The 18,366-nt window shown below is 39.3% G+C and overlaps 1 protein-coding gene across 1 annotated transcript in view; it reads right to left on the bottom strand.

Moving 5' to 3' along the window:
• Positions 1-18,366, bottom strand: part of LITAF (lipopolysaccharide induced TNF factor) — a 98,916-nt gene that overhangs the window by 57,626 nt on the left and 22,924 nt on the right. Inside the window, exon 2 of the mRNA XM_075105285.1 lies at positions 8,301-8,415. Within this exon, the coding sequence (XP_074961386.1) occupies positions 8,301-8,322 (22 nt within the window). The 5' untranslated portion in view covers positions 8,323-8,415. The remainder of the gene's footprint in view (positions 1-8,300; positions 8,416-18,366) is intronic.

The following is an 18,366-nucleotide window of genomic DNA, read 5'->3' as shown; positions in this document are numbered from 1 at the left end:
ACCTATTGTGCATTACTGTGAATGTGAGAGTGACTGCCAATCTCCACTCCTTACGAAATCCATGTCTGCACATGGATTTAGTGTTAATTGGCATGACTGGCAATTGAATCAAACCAGTTTTTTTCTGCTGCTGGAGCATATGACATCAATTTCACAGGAGTGCACAGGAATCACAGATCACCAGCAATCATATTTAGACACTGTTTATTCAGGTATAAGTGAGGGCTGGGGTAAACTGAAACTAGAGGGAAATCTGATTAGTATTCTGGTGGCTTTCCTTTGGGAACAGTAATCTCAGTAATCTAACACTGTCACAATTTCAGATTTGTTTTCGTCTGAGGACTAACACCTTTGGAAGCCATTTTAGTTTGCAATCTGATTTCCAAACAATATTTGTTAAGACAGAGAATATAACTAAGCAATTTCTAAGGATCAAGTAAATGAAAATAGGAGATTACACCCATTACTAAGTACTATGCAATTTAATTTGAATGGGGCAGAAAATCAAGTATCAAGAAACGATGTCTGAAAAAAAGCAAAGGCTTGTTTTTTGTTGAGTAAAAAACTTCTGAAAGTCACAGTTTCCAGTGTTTTATCACTAACCTATCATGAGAAATGCTTTGCTTGATCAATGGGGTAAACCAGACACTAATCCAATTTGCTGTTCTTTTTGTTTATTACCTGGATCCAGCATGCTAAATTCCGCTCCCAGCTGCCCTACCATAATCCCAAGTACAGTCCAAGGAATCAAACTCTGTTAATACAGATCTGTACTGTTATTTAAAAAAAAATTGCCCACCACTGAAATGCAAAAGAAGGATGTTTTATTTCTTTTAAGAAAATTTCTCCAAGAGTGAGACAGAGTATAAGATTCCATTTCAAATTATGATCATATGAAGAGACTGAACAAACACGCTACTTGCTCCAGGAAAGCTTCAGTGAAATAGTATTGTGTCAGAAAAGACAGAATTCACAGGGAAGCATAAGTGAGCAGTTTTGTCCTTGTCCCCGACAATCTGTTGTCATCCAAGATTTATGGAAATAAATGCCTTTAGCTACTGTTTCCATTATTAGACGATCTAAACACAGCTGGGATTTAGGTGTATATAAGTACAACAGCCTACATAAAGATCAGCAGCAGCTATTCAGACTGATTTGTTACAAAATGTAGCTATTCACCTTGAGCTTTCAGTACTGATACATAACAACTCTTAAGTAACAATGGTGTATGGTTATAAAACTTCCCAGTTACAATTCTGCTTCTGAGACCATTTATAAATTGCTAGCAAGAGCTGGAATGAACTCAGATACTCTTTTGGAAGAATGCAAAATAGAAGGCGGCTCTCATTTAATTACATTCAGTGTGGCCATGTGAAACAGCAGTTACCTGGAAGTCATGCACAGAGTATAAAATAATGTCATCACTTGTATGCATTATAAGAAAAAAAAAAAAAAAAGAAAAGAAAAAGAGAGAGAAAAACCAAAGTCTGCTTCTGTTAGAACTAGTGTTAGGCCAGGCCTGTTCAAATCCACCGCACCAACATGAAGGGGCAGAGCCCTGGAGGGGTGACAGAGTACACAAATGCACAAGTACCCACTGAGCCCTGCCAGCTGCTGTCATGCACCGGCAGGGACTGCAGGGTCCCTGGGAGGCAGCAGTTCAGAGGCCAGAATCAATGTCGCCATCACTCAGGGCTAAGGCTGGTTAGGTACATCCTCCTTCAGCCAGAAGATACATGGATTAAACCAACATAGCTGTTGGTTTACCAACAACCCAATAATAAGTAGCAAGCCAATCTGAAGGAACTTGGAGCGTAACTCAAAATCCTAAAGCCTAAACTAAGCATGCAAGTGGTACAAATTTTCTCTTTTCAGAAAACCTAACTCAAAACAAACATAGGGATAATTTTACGTGTTCTTAGCTACATTAACTTAAATCAAGTGACTTTTTATTCCTTCTAGACATGACAGCTGCAGAATATAACTTTATTTTAGTATTTAGTTCCATCAGTCTGTCTATGCCTGGTCTCCATTAAGGAACCATAATTCAGGACAGATATCAGAGCTGACCAAGATTTAGCATTTATCAGAGAGCTGTCAGTAGTTCATATCACAAGGGCTTAATCTGTCTCCTCAATTACTCCTGTGCCCCTAATGGTAAGTAGGAAAACATTGTTTATTCCAAAATCTTAATTATACAATTTCCAACTTGATTTGACATAAGCAAAGTTAACATAAAAGTAATAATAGGAAGTGCAGAAGAATTTCTCTAGATCTTTTCATAATTACATAAAATTTTTTTCCTCTGAGATTAGTCATGTAAGTGTATCTCCACAGAGAAAAGGTTCTGCAATCAAAATTCCCTCTTATGGGGAAAAAATTTCAATCTTGCTAAAATATTCCAATTACATATTATTCATCTTTCTTTGAACAGTAGACCAGTGAGTGCTGCACTATATTAAGCCATTCATGATTACAGATTTGTTTAAGATTGATAAGGAATAAACCCAGCTATCATTAGTCAGTGTAACAGGAATAAGACTACCAAATTTTCTTATTATAATACTGCGTCTTCTTCAAGTGAATGACACAACGTCCGTGTGCCATAACCTAATTTAATATTCAAGTCGGGGAAGACAAACTCAGCAGTAATATTAATAGGTTTTTAGACAAAAGACCTTAGAGAATAAGAGTGTTCAGCTGAACCCCTTGGAAGCCTTTAACATACAGTGAGTTCCTCACAGGATTTCCCTCAATCTGCCATAACTCAGTTTTGCTTCAGTTAGACCAAAAAAATCTGGAAGCTGATCTCCTTCACCTGAACATTGAGAATAGGAGTCTAATTTCCATACTATAACACTGTTGGGGTTTTATTCCCTCATGCCTGCTGCCATCCCTCGTTCAGAGTTTATCACAGCTGCTGCAGCAGCCAGGAGCACTTCAGAGCTGCATGGTTCTCGCTGCTGTTGTGGAGGTGCTTCATGACGAGGAGAGTAAGTGGATAACTGAGCAATTTGAATCATACACAGTCACTTTGATTTCTATCCCTCCCCCATTGCATTAAGAAGGCACCACAGCCACAAAGCTTATCTTGATTACAAGAAGATATTTTTTCTTCTAAAACCATTCTTGATCCTTCTCCAGAAAAGCACTAGCAGCTGCCCTTTCCCAACAGCTTTAGAAGGCAAGATGAGAAAGCAGTAAATTATTTTCAGATGATCTATTTACCATGGACATTTAAAAGAGAAATGCAACACTGGTCTCAAGGCACTCACTTCATGCATCTATATTGAAGACCTTTATATAATCACAAAATGGTAGGGGTTGGAAGGGACCTCTGGAGATCATCTTGTCCAACCCCCCTGCTTGAGCAGGCACACGCAGAGCAGGGGGCACAGGAACTCGTCCTGGCGGGGTTTGAATGTCTCCAGGGAAGGAGACTCCACAGCCTCTCTGAGCTGCCTGTTCCACTGCTCTGGCACCCTCAAGTCATTATTATATCACTTGAAAGATGGAATTAAAAGACATTCTTGACAAAAAAACTAGTAGAACTATAGAAATATGTTTGAAATTTGCACTTTATTTTACTGGTTTATCTTGGATTATGTATGAAATTCCAGAGGCCAGTGAATCATTATAGAGTGTTTTAATTAAAAACCTCTCCATTGACTGAATGCATGAAGCTCTATGTAACACAATATCCATATTGGTAGAGCCAATATAGTTTGACCTACTATCTCTGTATAGGGTAGATGGAATGACAAGCAAAAGGCACATTAGAACAACACAGCTCAATAAATATTGGATTCCAAGTCCAATCGACTTCTCTTCTTGCACCAAGTAGTCTAACAAAACTGAAATTTAATTGGCATAAAAACAAATAAAATGATGCATTCTAAAGGAGACTATTTTACAATATATTGTATTTATATACATTTATATACACACAGCATAAATCCACTCCACTAAGGACTGAACTATTATCTTCATGACTATTTGGATGATATTTTTCCTCTAATAACCCTGGGTTTTCATTCCTGCAGGCAGGATTATAACAACAAAGAGCTGATCAATATAATGCATTTATTCCAATCCGCTAGTCATTAAGGAATAAGAGTGTTTTGAAGCTCAGAATGATTTAGATTACTCACATCTTACACTTGGTCATAAAAGCATGTCTCCTTACAAATCAGCATTTCAGTTTCAAGACATTCTTAACGTACAGAAGGAACATCAGGCACATGCTTATTGAAATTACTGATAAAGCAGTAGGAATACACCTTTCACATTTCATGCTTCTGTTACATCGGTGGATTGACAAGACAGAAACAGTAAACCTATGCTTTGTACTTTTCATCTCGAAGTTTGAAGATAAACATGCTAGTATATTTTTAATAGAGCACTTTGCACATTTCTAATTGCTATGTAAATAAACACACTGGTTTATTAACACCTCTCAATAACTCCAGGAAAGGGGAACACTGACAGACAACCTGATTTAAACCATGGATGGTCACATACAATTGTTTTAGGGACAGAATCAGAGAACCTATTCTGCCTAAGGGTTAGCCAACAGCCAAGTGCTGTGCCTCCAACAGAAAAAAACTGGGTTTGCTTGCCATTTGGCACACCTATAAGAGAGTCAAGTTAAAAAATCTCATGGATGCATCAAAAGTAAATTTTTTGACAGTTATTTGTGAACAAGCTCCATTTAGGTCATACTTTCTGGAAATATTTAATAAGAGAATAATTTGATTGGACAATGTGCAAACTAGTACCCATCGAATGAAAAGTTACCTACTTTCACTTTTATTTCAGGCACCAAGGAAGGGTTACAATGTCCTAGCAACAACACACTATAAGCAACTACCTTTCTCTTGAGCTTGTTTGGGGGTTCTAGCAGGGTAGCGCAGCTACCATATACCCTTGGACCGATGAACAGTACACCTCTATCGGGGAAGGTCATCCTCTTCGACCAAAGGTTGGTCTAGATGATCCCTGAGGTCCCTTCCAACCTGTGATTCTGTGATTCCCCCCCTGCTAATACAGTCTTGCATTTTTTTAGTCAAATTTAATGCTTTCAAAGGTCATGGCTTAGATCCCAGAAGCAAACTTTGTTGCCTCTGACTTTTTAATTCCTGAGGAAATCTACTGCTCTCCAAATCATCTCCCTTCTCTCTCACCAGTGTACTTAGTTATATATTAAACAGAAATATAGAAATAGTTATTTCTCCTAACTGTATGTTAGAGGACTGGCTGGCCATTACTGTGCTTCTAAGACTCAGACTCCCTGTGCAGTTCTTAACAGAGCAATGCCTGTTCAATCATAAGCTCCTTGTACATAAATAAGGAACTTTACTTCTTTTATCTCCTGTCCTATCTCCTCCTAATTATTTGTACCTACTTGTGCCTGATTACGTCAGTTAAAGTATGTTCATAAAGACTCAGCCATCTACTGATTAAGATTCATTCAAGACTGGTTGCCTTAGCAAACCCAGACACATTGTACTTTGAGGGCTTCTTAAGTGAAGCCGGATTCATCCTTGGCATTATTCCACTGGCTTTGCTAAAGCCACAATATGGGTTACAGCTCAGCTGAATTGAAAAGTGTATTACTAACAAGTGTTGAAGAAAACTGCCTGTAGTTAATACTGGCTTACAGAGACACGGTATGAAGGTTTGCATTATGAGGAAATTCTGTATCTCCTGTTTGCTTGGTAAAAACAGACACTTTACAAGAGTCATAAGATTTTCTTCATCAGATAAACATGCAAATTATCTGTCTTGCCACTTTTATTTTTGCTTAACCATTACATAGATGCCACTGTAAAAATAGAGGAGTAAAGTTAGCTCGTGCTAACTAAAACTCTTGAACTTCCAGAGTACTTGAGTTTAGCAACAGTTTTTAAGTGGATTTAAATAGTATCTAATCTAGTTAATCCAGCCTCACATCTTATTGATAGTATTTTGCTTTTGTGGAATTTTGTGAACAGAATTAATTAAGACAACACAGCATTAGACCTCTCATTACCATACTTCAGTGTAGAAAATGTGTCCAGAGAAACTCTAAATACTTAGAAGACTCAGATGAGTAATAACACCCAGATACTCTGAGAACTACTGTATTTTTCTAGCCAAGACCTTCCCGCTCATAATTTCATACTTCTATATATTTCTGCCTGTCCGATGATGGTGTAAACATTGCAAAGCAGCTGCTTTTCCAAGGGCAAATCAGCTCCACCTGAAGACTTTCCCTTTTTTGTATATAACTTTTGCTGTTTAATAAGGACAGAAAAATTGTTCCCTATAAAAAGTTTACATACAGGAATGAAAAAAGCATATAAGCATTTTTGAAGGATACATTAAACAAAAGAGATACCTAGAGCAGTTTTGTGGAAAGAAAAAGTGTGTTTGCTTTTCTATATTCATTTTTCATTCTCTTTTACACCAGAAAGCGTTGATCATGACAAACTGAATCTAGTTGGCTCAGCAAAAACAAATAAGGCATTAAGGGTTATCAAATCCAGAGGAAATTCCTCTGGCTTTAAAGAGAATATTATAGTTGTTGGTAGTGAATGCTTTTGTATTGGTCATTCTTTCTTTTTTCTTGAAAGTAACTAATTTGGATACACATTAAATCAATCAGATTGATGGCTATTATTCAGCAGAAAATTATCAAGGCACTCCCACCCTTGTGGTGGACTGGCTGGCACTAGCCACTGAGAAGAAAGGTCCAGCTTAAATTGACTTACCTTCTGGGGGAAAAAAAGGTAATGGAAAGGAAAAGGAAGTGCTGGTAAACACATTTTCCTCGATGCTCCATATACACCACCTCTACTGCTTGGACATTCTGGCCCAGATGTTGCCTTTATTCCCTTCAGCAAGCACTGTCACACCCCCACAGGAGAGTGCATAATATTTTATGTGCATTGATAAAAGAATGAAACCAATTAGTGAGGTCTAGAAGAATGTGTAGATTTTTACCTCTAACAACTCACCCCTTCTCTGGACTGACTTGTGCACATTGTTTTTTTTCTGTGCAATCAATTTCATTGGAAATTGCTTCTAGCAGTTATTTTGTTGTTATAGGCGCTTCCACACTTTCTCTGAGCTATACTGATGTGCACTTCATCCAACCGTTTATTCAGCTTCTCCTATTAAGCCTATGACATTGCAGTCACCTCAGTCCAAATGTTTTCATTTCTTCTACTTTCTATGGCCTCTTGCACACAAGCACTATAAAAACCTCCTATGCACAGTGGTCTTATTGCATTCGGGACTTTTCTTTGTTCATTTACTGGGTTTTATTTTACTTCTGTTTTTCCCTTAATACATTAGGGGTATAATTAAAACTGCTACTCCAGCCTCTTCATACTACCAACTTCCTTCAAAAAACACTTTCTACTCTGGTAGTTTTCAATCTATTCAGTCAAAAACTGCTTCAAAGATCCTTTCTGGTTCTCCTACCTGCATTGGATCTTCACAGAACCACAGAATCACAGAATGACAGAATCCCAGGTTGGAAGGGACCTCAAAGATCATCTAGTCCAACCTTTCTAGGAAGAGCAGAGTCTAAACAAGATGGCCCAGCACCCTGTCCAGCCAACTCTTGAAAGTGTCCAATGTGGCCGAGTCAGCCACTTCCCTGGGGAGATTATTCCAGTGGTGACCGTCCTCACTGTGAAAAATTCCCCTCTTGTGTCCAATCGGAATCTCCCCAAGAGCAACTTGTGTCCATTCCCCCTTGTCCTCTCCATGGGACTCCTTGTAAAAAGGGAGTCTCCATCTCCTTTGTAGCTACCCCTTAAAGTACTGGTACATGGTGATGAGATCCCCTCTAAGCCGCCTTTTCTCAAGGCTGAACAAACCCAGCTCTCCCAGCCTATCCTCTCATGGCAGCTTCCCAGTCCTCTGATCATCTTGGTGGCCCTTCTCTGGACCCCTTCCAGCCTGTCCACATCCTTTTTGTATAGAAGGGACCAGAACTGCACACAGTACTCCAGGTGTGGCCTGACAAGTGCTGAGTAGAGCAGGATGATGAATTCTTTATCTCTGCTGGTGATGCCCTTTTTGATGCAACCCAGCATCCAATTGGCCTTCTTGGCCGCAGCAGCACCCTGTTCACTCATGTTTAGCTTTCTGTCCACCAGGACCCCCAGGTCCCCTTCCACAGAGCTGCTCTCCAGCCAGGTGGATCCCAGTTTGTGCTGCACTGCTGGATTACATTATCACTCTCCAAACGTTTTGTAATCTACCTCTACATTACTTTCAACTCATATTCTCAAATTATATGTTCCTACCTCTGATGTGCTGATTGTTCATATTCAGTTGTTCAGCAAGCTTCACTGTTCACCTCTGCAGCCCGGTGTTTTCCTTTCTTTGTTCATCATGAAGAGGAAGGATTCATACAAAATTCTGCAATAGAATATCGTCACATATTTACTTAGAATTCTAATGTGTGTCTTTAAAAAACAGCCAATCGATCTATAGAGTTGCTGCTGTTGCATTGAGATCACTGCCTATTATGTCGATCGTTCTTTCCTGGTCATCCTCTCCTGTCTCCTGCCTTCAAGAAGAAGCTGCCTTCAAGAAGAAGCTGGGGGCAGCCAGGAGTTTGTCTTTACAACACCCAGGATTCATGTCTGAACCATTTGAAGCCACCAGAAAACCATTAAATCACGAGCACTGGTACCATTGGTTGGTGAGTGTGTACCAGCTGGGCACAGTCATATACTCCTTCTCCCCAAAACAAAGACTTGTTCATTTTCAGAAACACTTTCCTGATACACATTATTTGTTTTTAAAAATAATCTTTTTTTCAATCTAAACAAAATTTGCCTTTTTAATTAAAAACCCAGTACTTTCGCTCAACATCTTTGCAGAAACAATTCAACCAGTTCCAGCACACCTATACGTAATTAAAGGCTTAAGTACATAATATAGAGATAATTATGAAACAAAAGAGTGTGCTTTTTGATTGTGCAAAAAGGCTTTACTAAGACCAGCTGAAGTACTTGTCAAGTGCAAACAAAAGCCTTAAATCCATTTCATGCCACTTAAAGCTTTTGCCGCCTTCATAACACTATGATTGTTTTCTCATTATTTTTCCTATTCAAATGATCTTTCTCCAAGCTAAGAAAATTAGTAAGCCTCAGACTATTGGAAAAGAGTATAATGAAAAAAGTCATGTGTGCAACTTTTGAGACACTATTTAGCGGGACAGAAAAACCCTGCTATTACCTCTTGGTACAGAAGAAATTAATATTAGATTAAACAAGACCTGTTTTCGAACAGAATCTCAAACCAGTTTCTCCTTCTGCCTTTACGACTAAGACTAGAAACAGTTGATGGTGTTTGAACTCTTGTTCAAACCTGCAAATTATGCACATAAATGTTTATTTCAGTTCCAAAGAGGGAGCCAAATCAGTTAAATGCTTAGTAATAAATGCAGAGTTGTTGATAACAGTGTTTGTATACATGTGGCTTGCTGGGGCCTTTTACATGTGCATGCAAAGAACGCAGAGTAAAAAACAGCCATATTTACAGACAGAACATGTGCCATATGGAACTGCCAGTATTACAACCTCAACTTATTTCCAGTAAAAGGAAAAGAAAGCATGAATCTCACTTCCTCCCTTGAGGTTGTCAGCACACTATTAACTTGAGAATCTTTTAAAATCAGTAATCACATGGTTAGCCTAGGACAAACCAAGGAAACATCTGTCAAAATAACAATGGCAATACCCACTCTTTGAAACGAATTAGCAGACTTCTGGAAACCTACTGGGTCCATTATTCCTTGCTGTCCTGCATTCTTCTAAAGGATCATAGTGACTAAGATTAATCAAAATGTAAGGGTTTGTAGTGGATATTCTAACTGGAAATAGGCCACTTGCTTGCACAGAGATAGGTATGGAGTTCCGACATGTTACTGAGGTAAAACACTTAATGCAACTGAGGTAAAACATTTCATGCGACTGTGAGAGTGGCCAAAACCAACAGATGCACAAGAATCAACAGTTGCAAATTGCAGCAAGGAAAGTTTCTGTTAAATCATTAAAAAGAATTCTTCAAAGTGAGGGTGAAACACAGGACCATATTGCTAACTCAGGCTGTGCAACCTCCAGCCTGGAAGATATTCAAAACCCCACTGGACAAGGCCTTGAGCAATCTGCTCTAATTCTGAAATAAGCCCCGCATTCAGACTAGACACCTTCCAAGCTGCCTTACAACCTGAATGATTCTATTTTTAAATCTGTTACTGTGTAAAGGAACCACATATTCTGTTTAATTTATGATACTCTTTTATATGCTGTAGAATTAAATTTGTCTTTATAATCACTTCTTATTGTCTATTCACTCAGCCAGTGACAGACTATAGACTGTAGACCCATCTTCCTTTTCTGCAGTTCTGTTGCCTCTTAGATGCTTCCCATAAGCAAAGTTTTTAAACTACTGTGACAGATGTCTTGATTTCTACCACTTACACAAGTGAACAGAAGTTAATTCATTTTACTGGAATAACAGAGTGTCATGGTTCAGCCCCTGTCAGCAACTAAACACCATGCAGCCGCTCGCTCACTCCCCCCCCACCCCTGTGGGATGGGGGAGAGAATCAGAAGAGCAAAAGTAAAAAAAAAAAACTTGTGGGTTGAGATAAGAACAGTTTAATAATTAAAATAAAATAATAATTATAATAATGATTATTATTATAGTAATAACAATAATGATAACATAATAAAAAGGAAAAGGGAAAAAGGGAAAAAAAACCCAGAAGCACAAACGATACAACCGCTCACCACCTACTGACCGATGCTGCCAGTCCCCGAGCCACCATGGCTGTCTCCCTCCCCCGGCCAACTCCCCTCAGTTAACATACTGGGCATGACGTTGCATGATATGGAATATCCCTTTGGCCAGTTTGAATCTGCTCTCTTAGCTGTGCCCCCTCCCCTCCCGGCTTCTTGTGCACCCGGCAGAGCATGGGAAACTAGAAGAGTCCTTGACTACTATAAGCACTACCCAGCAACAACCAAAACATCTGTGTGTTATCAACGTTGTTTTCATACTAAGTCCAAAGCACAGCACTATGTCAGCTGCAGTGAAGAAAACTAACTCTGTCCCAGCTAAAACCATGACACAGAGATAAGATTATCACAAGAAAGGTGAATATACATTGACAGTCCTAGGGCCTATCCACACACTGAACAATCTCACAAGTATTACAAGCCTGGCATTTGCACAAGGACTGTCTCAACTGCCTCATCTGTCTCCAGCAAGACCTGCTGCAACAGTGTAATTTAGTCTCTTTGTCTATTAAGTCTACACATTCTTCATTGACATTATTTACAAGTATAGGAATTAATGCCCACTGTAATGCAGTGCTTCTTTTCTGATTATAATTTGGTTACCTTCAATATCCTAAGTGAAGGAATTGCATCCTTCACAGTAACAGGGTGCTTTATGGGCAGCCCATTCCGTAGCTGATGAGTTCCCTGGCTAGAAGGCACTAATTTGCATTGTTCATTTGATTTCAACTTGAAGCCAGTCCTGAGCCATTTTCCTTTAACCAGTTAAAAATAAACTGTCTGTATGACTCTGAAAGTAGCTGCATGAAAACTCCTCACACGATGCTCTCCCAATAATCACTCTGAAAATGTCACTATGTGCAGAGTGCCACAAGTGAGTGACACCACTTCTCCCTTGCTTGGCTAGGAGAGGAGGCAGTTATTGCTGATAAATTTCTCTCCCTTCTCAAGTTTTTTACAACACTATTACTTATTTTGTTCTTGTCCTGGTTTCAGCCAGGACAGGGTTAATTTTCTTCATAGTAGCTAGTCTGGGGCTGTGTTTTGGATTTGTACTAAAAACAGTGTTGATAATTTGGAGATGTTTTAGTTGTGGCTAAGTAGTGCCTACACTAGTCAAGGACTTTTGCAGCTTCCCTTGCTCTGCCGGGTGCACAAGAAGCCAGGAGGGGACACAGTTGGGACAGCTGACCCCAACTGACCCCAGGGATATCCCACTCCATAAAGCGTCACGGTCAGCATATAAAGCTGGCAGAACAAGAAGGAAGGGGGGATGTAATGGCATTTGTCGTCCTCAGTAACAGTTATGCGTGGCAGAGCCCTGGTCTCCTGCAGATGGCTGAACACCTGCCTGCCCATGGGAAGTGCTGGATGGATTCCTTGTTTTGCTTTGCTTGCGCACGTGGCTTTTGCTTTACCTGTTAAACTGCTTTATCTCAACCCATGAGTTTATTCGCTTTTACTCTTCTGATTCTCTCCCCCATCCCACCAGGGTGGAGAGCAAGCGAGCGGCTGTGTGGGGCTTAGTTGCTGGCTGGGGCTAAACCATGACAGTCCTTTTTTGGTGCCCAACATAGGGCTCTGAGGGTTTGAGATAATGACAGATTTGATCGGAATGCGCTAGATCGCATTTATAGCTGTTATTGCGGTTCAGTTATTAATCAGGCAGCTTCCGTACTTGCCATGGGGCTTGCTTGCCTTACTGTATAGTTGAGTCTAGAGCTCATTAGTGGCTGCTTTCACTGCATGCCGTACTGCTTATCACCTTACGCTGCTGTGCCTGGGAGCAGTGCAAGTGCAGCAGTAACCCAACCTGAGCTGGTTTTGGTGCCCAGTAACTCCACGTAACACACCACCTCTCATGTCCTGAGTGACCACCATAACAGATGGAGCCCAAGGTCATTGACTAAATGAACTCTGTGGACATTTGTGGACACTTTAAAGACATTTTACGGGGTGGTCCATAGACTAAGGGAATGATATCTGTGTATTATATCAAAGGAGTGGCTGGGTGGTACTTAGCTACTCACCATGACAGTCCTTGACATTCTAAGTGTCTGGCTGACCACTTACACCTGGACATCGGAAGACGGTAGCTAAAGTAGGGCCATAGCACAGTCATCATAGAAATGTCTCTATCACATAGATCAGCCTGTGATTTTCAAGGAAATCGTCTATGCCTTTCACATAAAGAATGCCCTAGTACCACAAAATTATTAGAAGGTGGCAATTGCAGATGTTTATGTGCCAGGGAAACAAGAATACAAACAATTCTCCTCATTAATAGATCACTGTAGTGGTATTAGAGATTAATGCAGGAAGATGTGTAAAGCTGGCCTGTCAGAAGGGTTTGGGCAAAGGATAGCAGGAGTGAGAAGAAAGAATGAGAAAAACGCTTATCACTAGAAATAGTGGTAAGATTTCAAAGCTCATATTGGCCAAAAAGGAAGGCGGCAGTGCAATGAGCAATGATTGCTGCTAGCATCCTGCAAAGCAAGCATAACCTGACTGGGGCAGTCAGCAGGATTACTTGTCAGCAGCCTGCAGTAAAAAATGTGTGTCATCATCCTAGCTAATAAGCAGAGCCACTGTCTGTCTGTTGAATTTAACAATCAAGAAATTTGGTTTTCACTTTTTAAAATATCTAGCTTTCGCATCCTGTGCTAGCAAGTACTCATTTTTCTTAACATTTAGCTTTTTAAAAAAAAAAGATAAAAAGGTTTCAGCCTTGACAACTTATTACAACATATACAGGATGAAAATGCCTCTCCTTGAACAGTCCCTTCCAGTGATTGTCAGCCTAGTCATTTGAAACTCTTGCAGCTTACATTACCTTAGTGAGCTTAATCATTTTGGCATAATTAATTTTTCTGTGAATAGGAAATAAGGTCTGACAGCCATCACAACCACCAGGATATCTGCGTCACCATTAAAGGAGTGAAAAAAACAGCTCTGTTCATTGTGGAGGGCTTCGATATCCTAGGGTATCATACAATGCTGCCACAGTATATCCGCATAGCCCCTTGCCTGGTTGAATTGCGCAGCCATTCACTGAATTATTATCCTTCAACTGCCACATCCAACTTCAGACCCTTGGGAAGAATTTAATCACTGTCTCTGCCCACTGAGGGCTCAACATCAATGAAAATGCAAAAGCAAATACTAAAGAAAAAAAGGGCAACTCAGATAAAGCTGAATCATGGGTACAGGAAATGGAATGCTAATCCTTCCTTAGGAATTGTCAGTGTATTTCCCTGTCTGCCACTGGCAATATTTTAGGCCCTTCTTCAAAAGGGTGCTCTGAGTATGAAAATCCTCACGTTATTATAAATTTCTTTGACATTAACTGAATGCATATTAAAGCAGTGTCTTGCAAGCATAGAATCAGATGTTGGACTACAATCAGAGGGACATGAGATTGTCTGGCTCACTGCACACTGTTGATCCAACACAGAACAGACACCTTAAAGGTTTCTGGAAACATCACAAGACAACTACTATTTCTACTCTCGTTACATCCACTACTCTATGTAGTTACCAATGCAGGTAATAGGAGTATAAGACGAGGGCCTTGGTATTTCCTTAAAATAAATAGCCTATTTAAATGTAATTATAACTTAGATTTATGAAGTTATACAACCAGCTTCTGCACAACCTTGGGATAAAAAGTGATACCGGTTAGTTTATTAGTGCCAAAAGACAGAGATGAATGGTTAGGGCTGCTATGCCATCCTTAAAATGTACCAGCAGCAGAAGTATACAGGGATAGGTTGGTGGCTGTCTTCTCTCTTTAGAGAAGCTGTCAGATAGAAATTTTTCTGTTCTTGCATGTGAACTTCTTCATTTGATAGATAATAGAACTTCCTCCTTTAATTTAAGAAGCAGCAGCTTGTGTGCTGAATTTAACACTATGTAGTCTTTTCCCAGTGCCCATTTAGGTATGCAGTTATCCAAGGCAGACACAGGCCATTGCAGGCAATCTAGAGTTAAGGGAGTTAGCAAAGCTAAGTACAGAATGGTCTAGAGAAAATGAAGTAAATCCAGCTGCTCAACTTCTAACATTTAAAATTAAAATACCATTACTGTGTTATTATAGTAATACTTAAACTCCTCATTATTTTCAGAGAATTTTGAGTTCGGTTCCTTCCAGTCAGGTCATTCCAATAACATTTATGCCAGCATTTCTGTTCTAATATCCTCCTATTTTAGAGGTTTTATAACTCACCTACCTATAAAAATATACTTCAGACTCAGGAAGTACAGTCTCCTTTTCTTAGTATTACTTATGAATATAGCACAAACTTTATTTTAACCCAATTCCATATTAGTTCACGGGTGAGTTACAAAAGCAGAAGTCTTTAAGATGGCATTGAAACAGTATCAGTTGTAAAGAGAGGGAAAAACAAGCCACAGAAAAGAAGAATGAAAAGGAAAATAATATCAAATTAGGACAGAATAGACATAAAAATAAAGTAGAAAGAAAAAAGCTAGTAAATGAAATGTTGTTCTCTACATCTTCAAAAGTGTTTTTTTCCCAACCATTAACCAGTCTCCCCAGTATCCCCATGGATTGTTTCCCAAGGTAGGAGAGAGGATTTTCTGTAGGTTAGGAACAGTATGAGACATTCAGCATTGGATTGGCAAATCGATTGGTTCCCAAGCCCTTGCCATGCATTAAAGGAAGTGCACAGAGAGCTCAGGGCAAACTGCAAGTGAAGGAGGCTTTCCAGAAAGAGTCAACATTGCATCCTGCTGCCTGAAGGGCAATTAGTCTTCAAACTTCAGCCTTCTGTCTGGTGAAGATTTAAAACCACTGATTGTCTGTTATATTTACAGGTGACTGAGGATGCCCTAATAATAACAAATCATTTTATAGAACCTGAAATGATATAGAGAAAAGTCTGTGCATCAACTTACTTTACTAGTGAGCTAAAAAAGAAGTAAAGACTTTGCAAAATCCACAAATTATGGAAACTTGACTAAATTAGGGTGCTTAAGGGTTCCAGGTGCACTTGCAGGGTACTGAGAAACCCTGTGAGTTTGGCTGTGTAGCTGCCTGTACATTAAGTTGCCAGTCTGGCTTCATACAAGACGTTTCCTACAGCATCAGAGTTGAGGTGCCTTAAGTAAATAAGACAATAATGACAACAAAATCTATTGCTACCTCCAAAGAACTTGACTGAGATCTCATAAAGCAAGAAAGAGAAATCCAGGCCTAGCATCAAGGCTCAAAAAAATCTGGAATCCACACCTGAAGTGCAAATAAAATAAGAAAAGAAAGCACTATTTCAACCATTGGGGCTTTTTGCTGAGGTATTCAGAAGAAAAAGCATAATTTTATGCTGCTACAGGGAACTGTGTAGCTTCCGGGAACCAATGTGTTAGAAGGAGCAAAATGTATCAACGCAGATTCTTCCCATTGTTTCTGGACATTGGTGTCCTCCATGACACAGATCCTTGCCAATTTAATCTAGAGGGCTTTTTTTTTTTTTTTTTTTAGTGACTAATACCCATAGGAGGGGCCATATAAAATTTTCCCCTCTGTCAGCTTTGGCTATACGCCAAACATCAACTGTATGCAGCATTTGTATCCCCATTCTGTCCAACTCTAACATGCCATTTTCCTCTTGCTCTATTTTTACTTTTCATGGTCTAGCTTAGCCTGGCAAAACTGCAGCAGTCTGAGTGCAAGTTTAAAATATAAAAAACCTAACCCTCATAAACACACCAGAAACAAACTATGTTTTCAGTTGTTGCTCTGCTTTTCACATAGATTTCATCTCCAGAAAAGCAGTCCATCTCAAGAAAATTCTTTTCTACCACATAAAAGGACAATTATCTTGTTTAAAAGCATCTTAAAACATGGAAAACAGCAGGTTTTATTTAGAAAACCTGTAAATATGTTTTTCTAGCTAAAGGAAAACATTGGTCAAATGGGATGTTATGAGTTCATTAAGCGAGATGCTGCTAAAATGAAAGCCTCACTTCATACTTCCCATTTCAAACTTCTCACCCAATGTTCCTTTCTCTACATGTACCGTACAAGGTTTAAAGTATTTGTTACAGTGATTTTTCAACCAAGACTAAATAGGTAGAAATTTCTGTACTTGAAGCCACAAATCTGTAAATTAATTGAGTTTACAGCAGCATGATGACGACAATATCTCTGTCTGACCTATCACCAAAATTGATCTAAACTGTTCTTTGGACTTTCAATTAGTCTGCTATGATGCCAGGAACATGACTTCTTCTTGAGGTCTGGGACTCTGGGACATGCCCACGATGCAGCCTGCCTGCTGGGTCCCTGTGCCATCCTGCAAGCCAGCTGACTCAGCAATCTGCAAGCTATAGTCTCTTGGTTACAACAGACTAAGCAATGCTGTCCCTGCTGCTTCATTGCCTGGGAAACTGGAAATAAAGAGTGAGTATTTTAACTGACATTAGAAGCTGCCCTACTGTTCCACTGCTTTCATCTGAAAATACATCCAATCTAAACCAATTCCAAACATTCCAAATTTTCTAAAATCTGCCCTTTTGCTATGCAGTAGACATCAAATGGTGAGAAAGTAATCATTTTGCTTGTCAGCATATGGAAGATAGTCTCTCTGCATCATCCCACTATCTGGACTAGGTTATTCAAAAACGTTATCCTGAAAAGGAGGCCTCAGATTGTAAAGCAGCGAAAAAAGCCTCACACAGAAGCAAGATACTGAGTCCTATGTATGTAATACCATAAATTTAGCCACATTTCAGAACCATACATTTACTCATGAAAGACATAGGCTGCCTATTTAGGCAGGAATTGTATGGGTCTTTCAAAAAAAAAAAAAAAAAAAGAAGGAAAGTCAATGAGAAAAACTGCCACCAACTTGCTTCTTGTTTCTCCTAGAAGCTTGGAAAGGTGAGTGTGCGTGTCAACAAGGAATATATGTCTACGTTAAATAATGAATGCCTTTTATTTCAGCCTCTACACCCCATCAAATACTAACAGCTACTGACGTTAAGAGCAAACTTTAGTCCCTGATCCTAGTTCCTTTCTTGTTTAATGAATGAAAGCAAAGTGTCTGCAAGCCTTTGAAGAATTTCCTTCCCTCCTTTTAAATTGTTTTTCAGTCAACAGGAATTTGACAAATTAGTCAACAGCTCACATTGGAAAAGTCCTCATTATGTAAAAGGCATGATAAGGATAGATGAGGATTTTACACTTGAGCTGTCAAGGAAAAAGATTTTAAGTAAAACTCCTTAGGTCTAGACATTAAGAGATCCTAAGCTTATTGGGTGTGTTTTGGGGTATTGTGTTGTTTAAGGTTGTGCTATAAAAGATGTCAAATTAGATTGTGATGTGATCTCACTGGCATTAAAAATCTTCCACCAACATCTATCTAACAAACATTAACAAAACATTAATCTACAAACAACTCCTTTGAGGATGATCTGATGCTTTCTTCTTCAGGACAACATGTATTCTTTCCTTGAGCACAAGAACAGACATGAATGAGCAGTTCCTTCACCACATGATTCCCTTTGTCCTCAGCCAGTGCCACTGCACCCTAAGAGT

This window comes from Phalacrocorax aristotelis, chromosome 10, assembly GCF_949628215.1.
Source record: "Phalacrocorax aristotelis chromosome 10, bGulAri2.1, whole genome shotgun sequence".
In the NCBI taxonomy this organism is placed as follows: domain Eukaryota; kingdom Metazoa; phylum Chordata; class Aves; order Suliformes; family Phalacrocoracidae; genus Phalacrocorax; species Phalacrocorax aristotelis.
The sequence above is the reverse complement of the archived record's forward strand: the minus strand, read 5'-3'. Positions and strand labels throughout refer to the sequence as shown.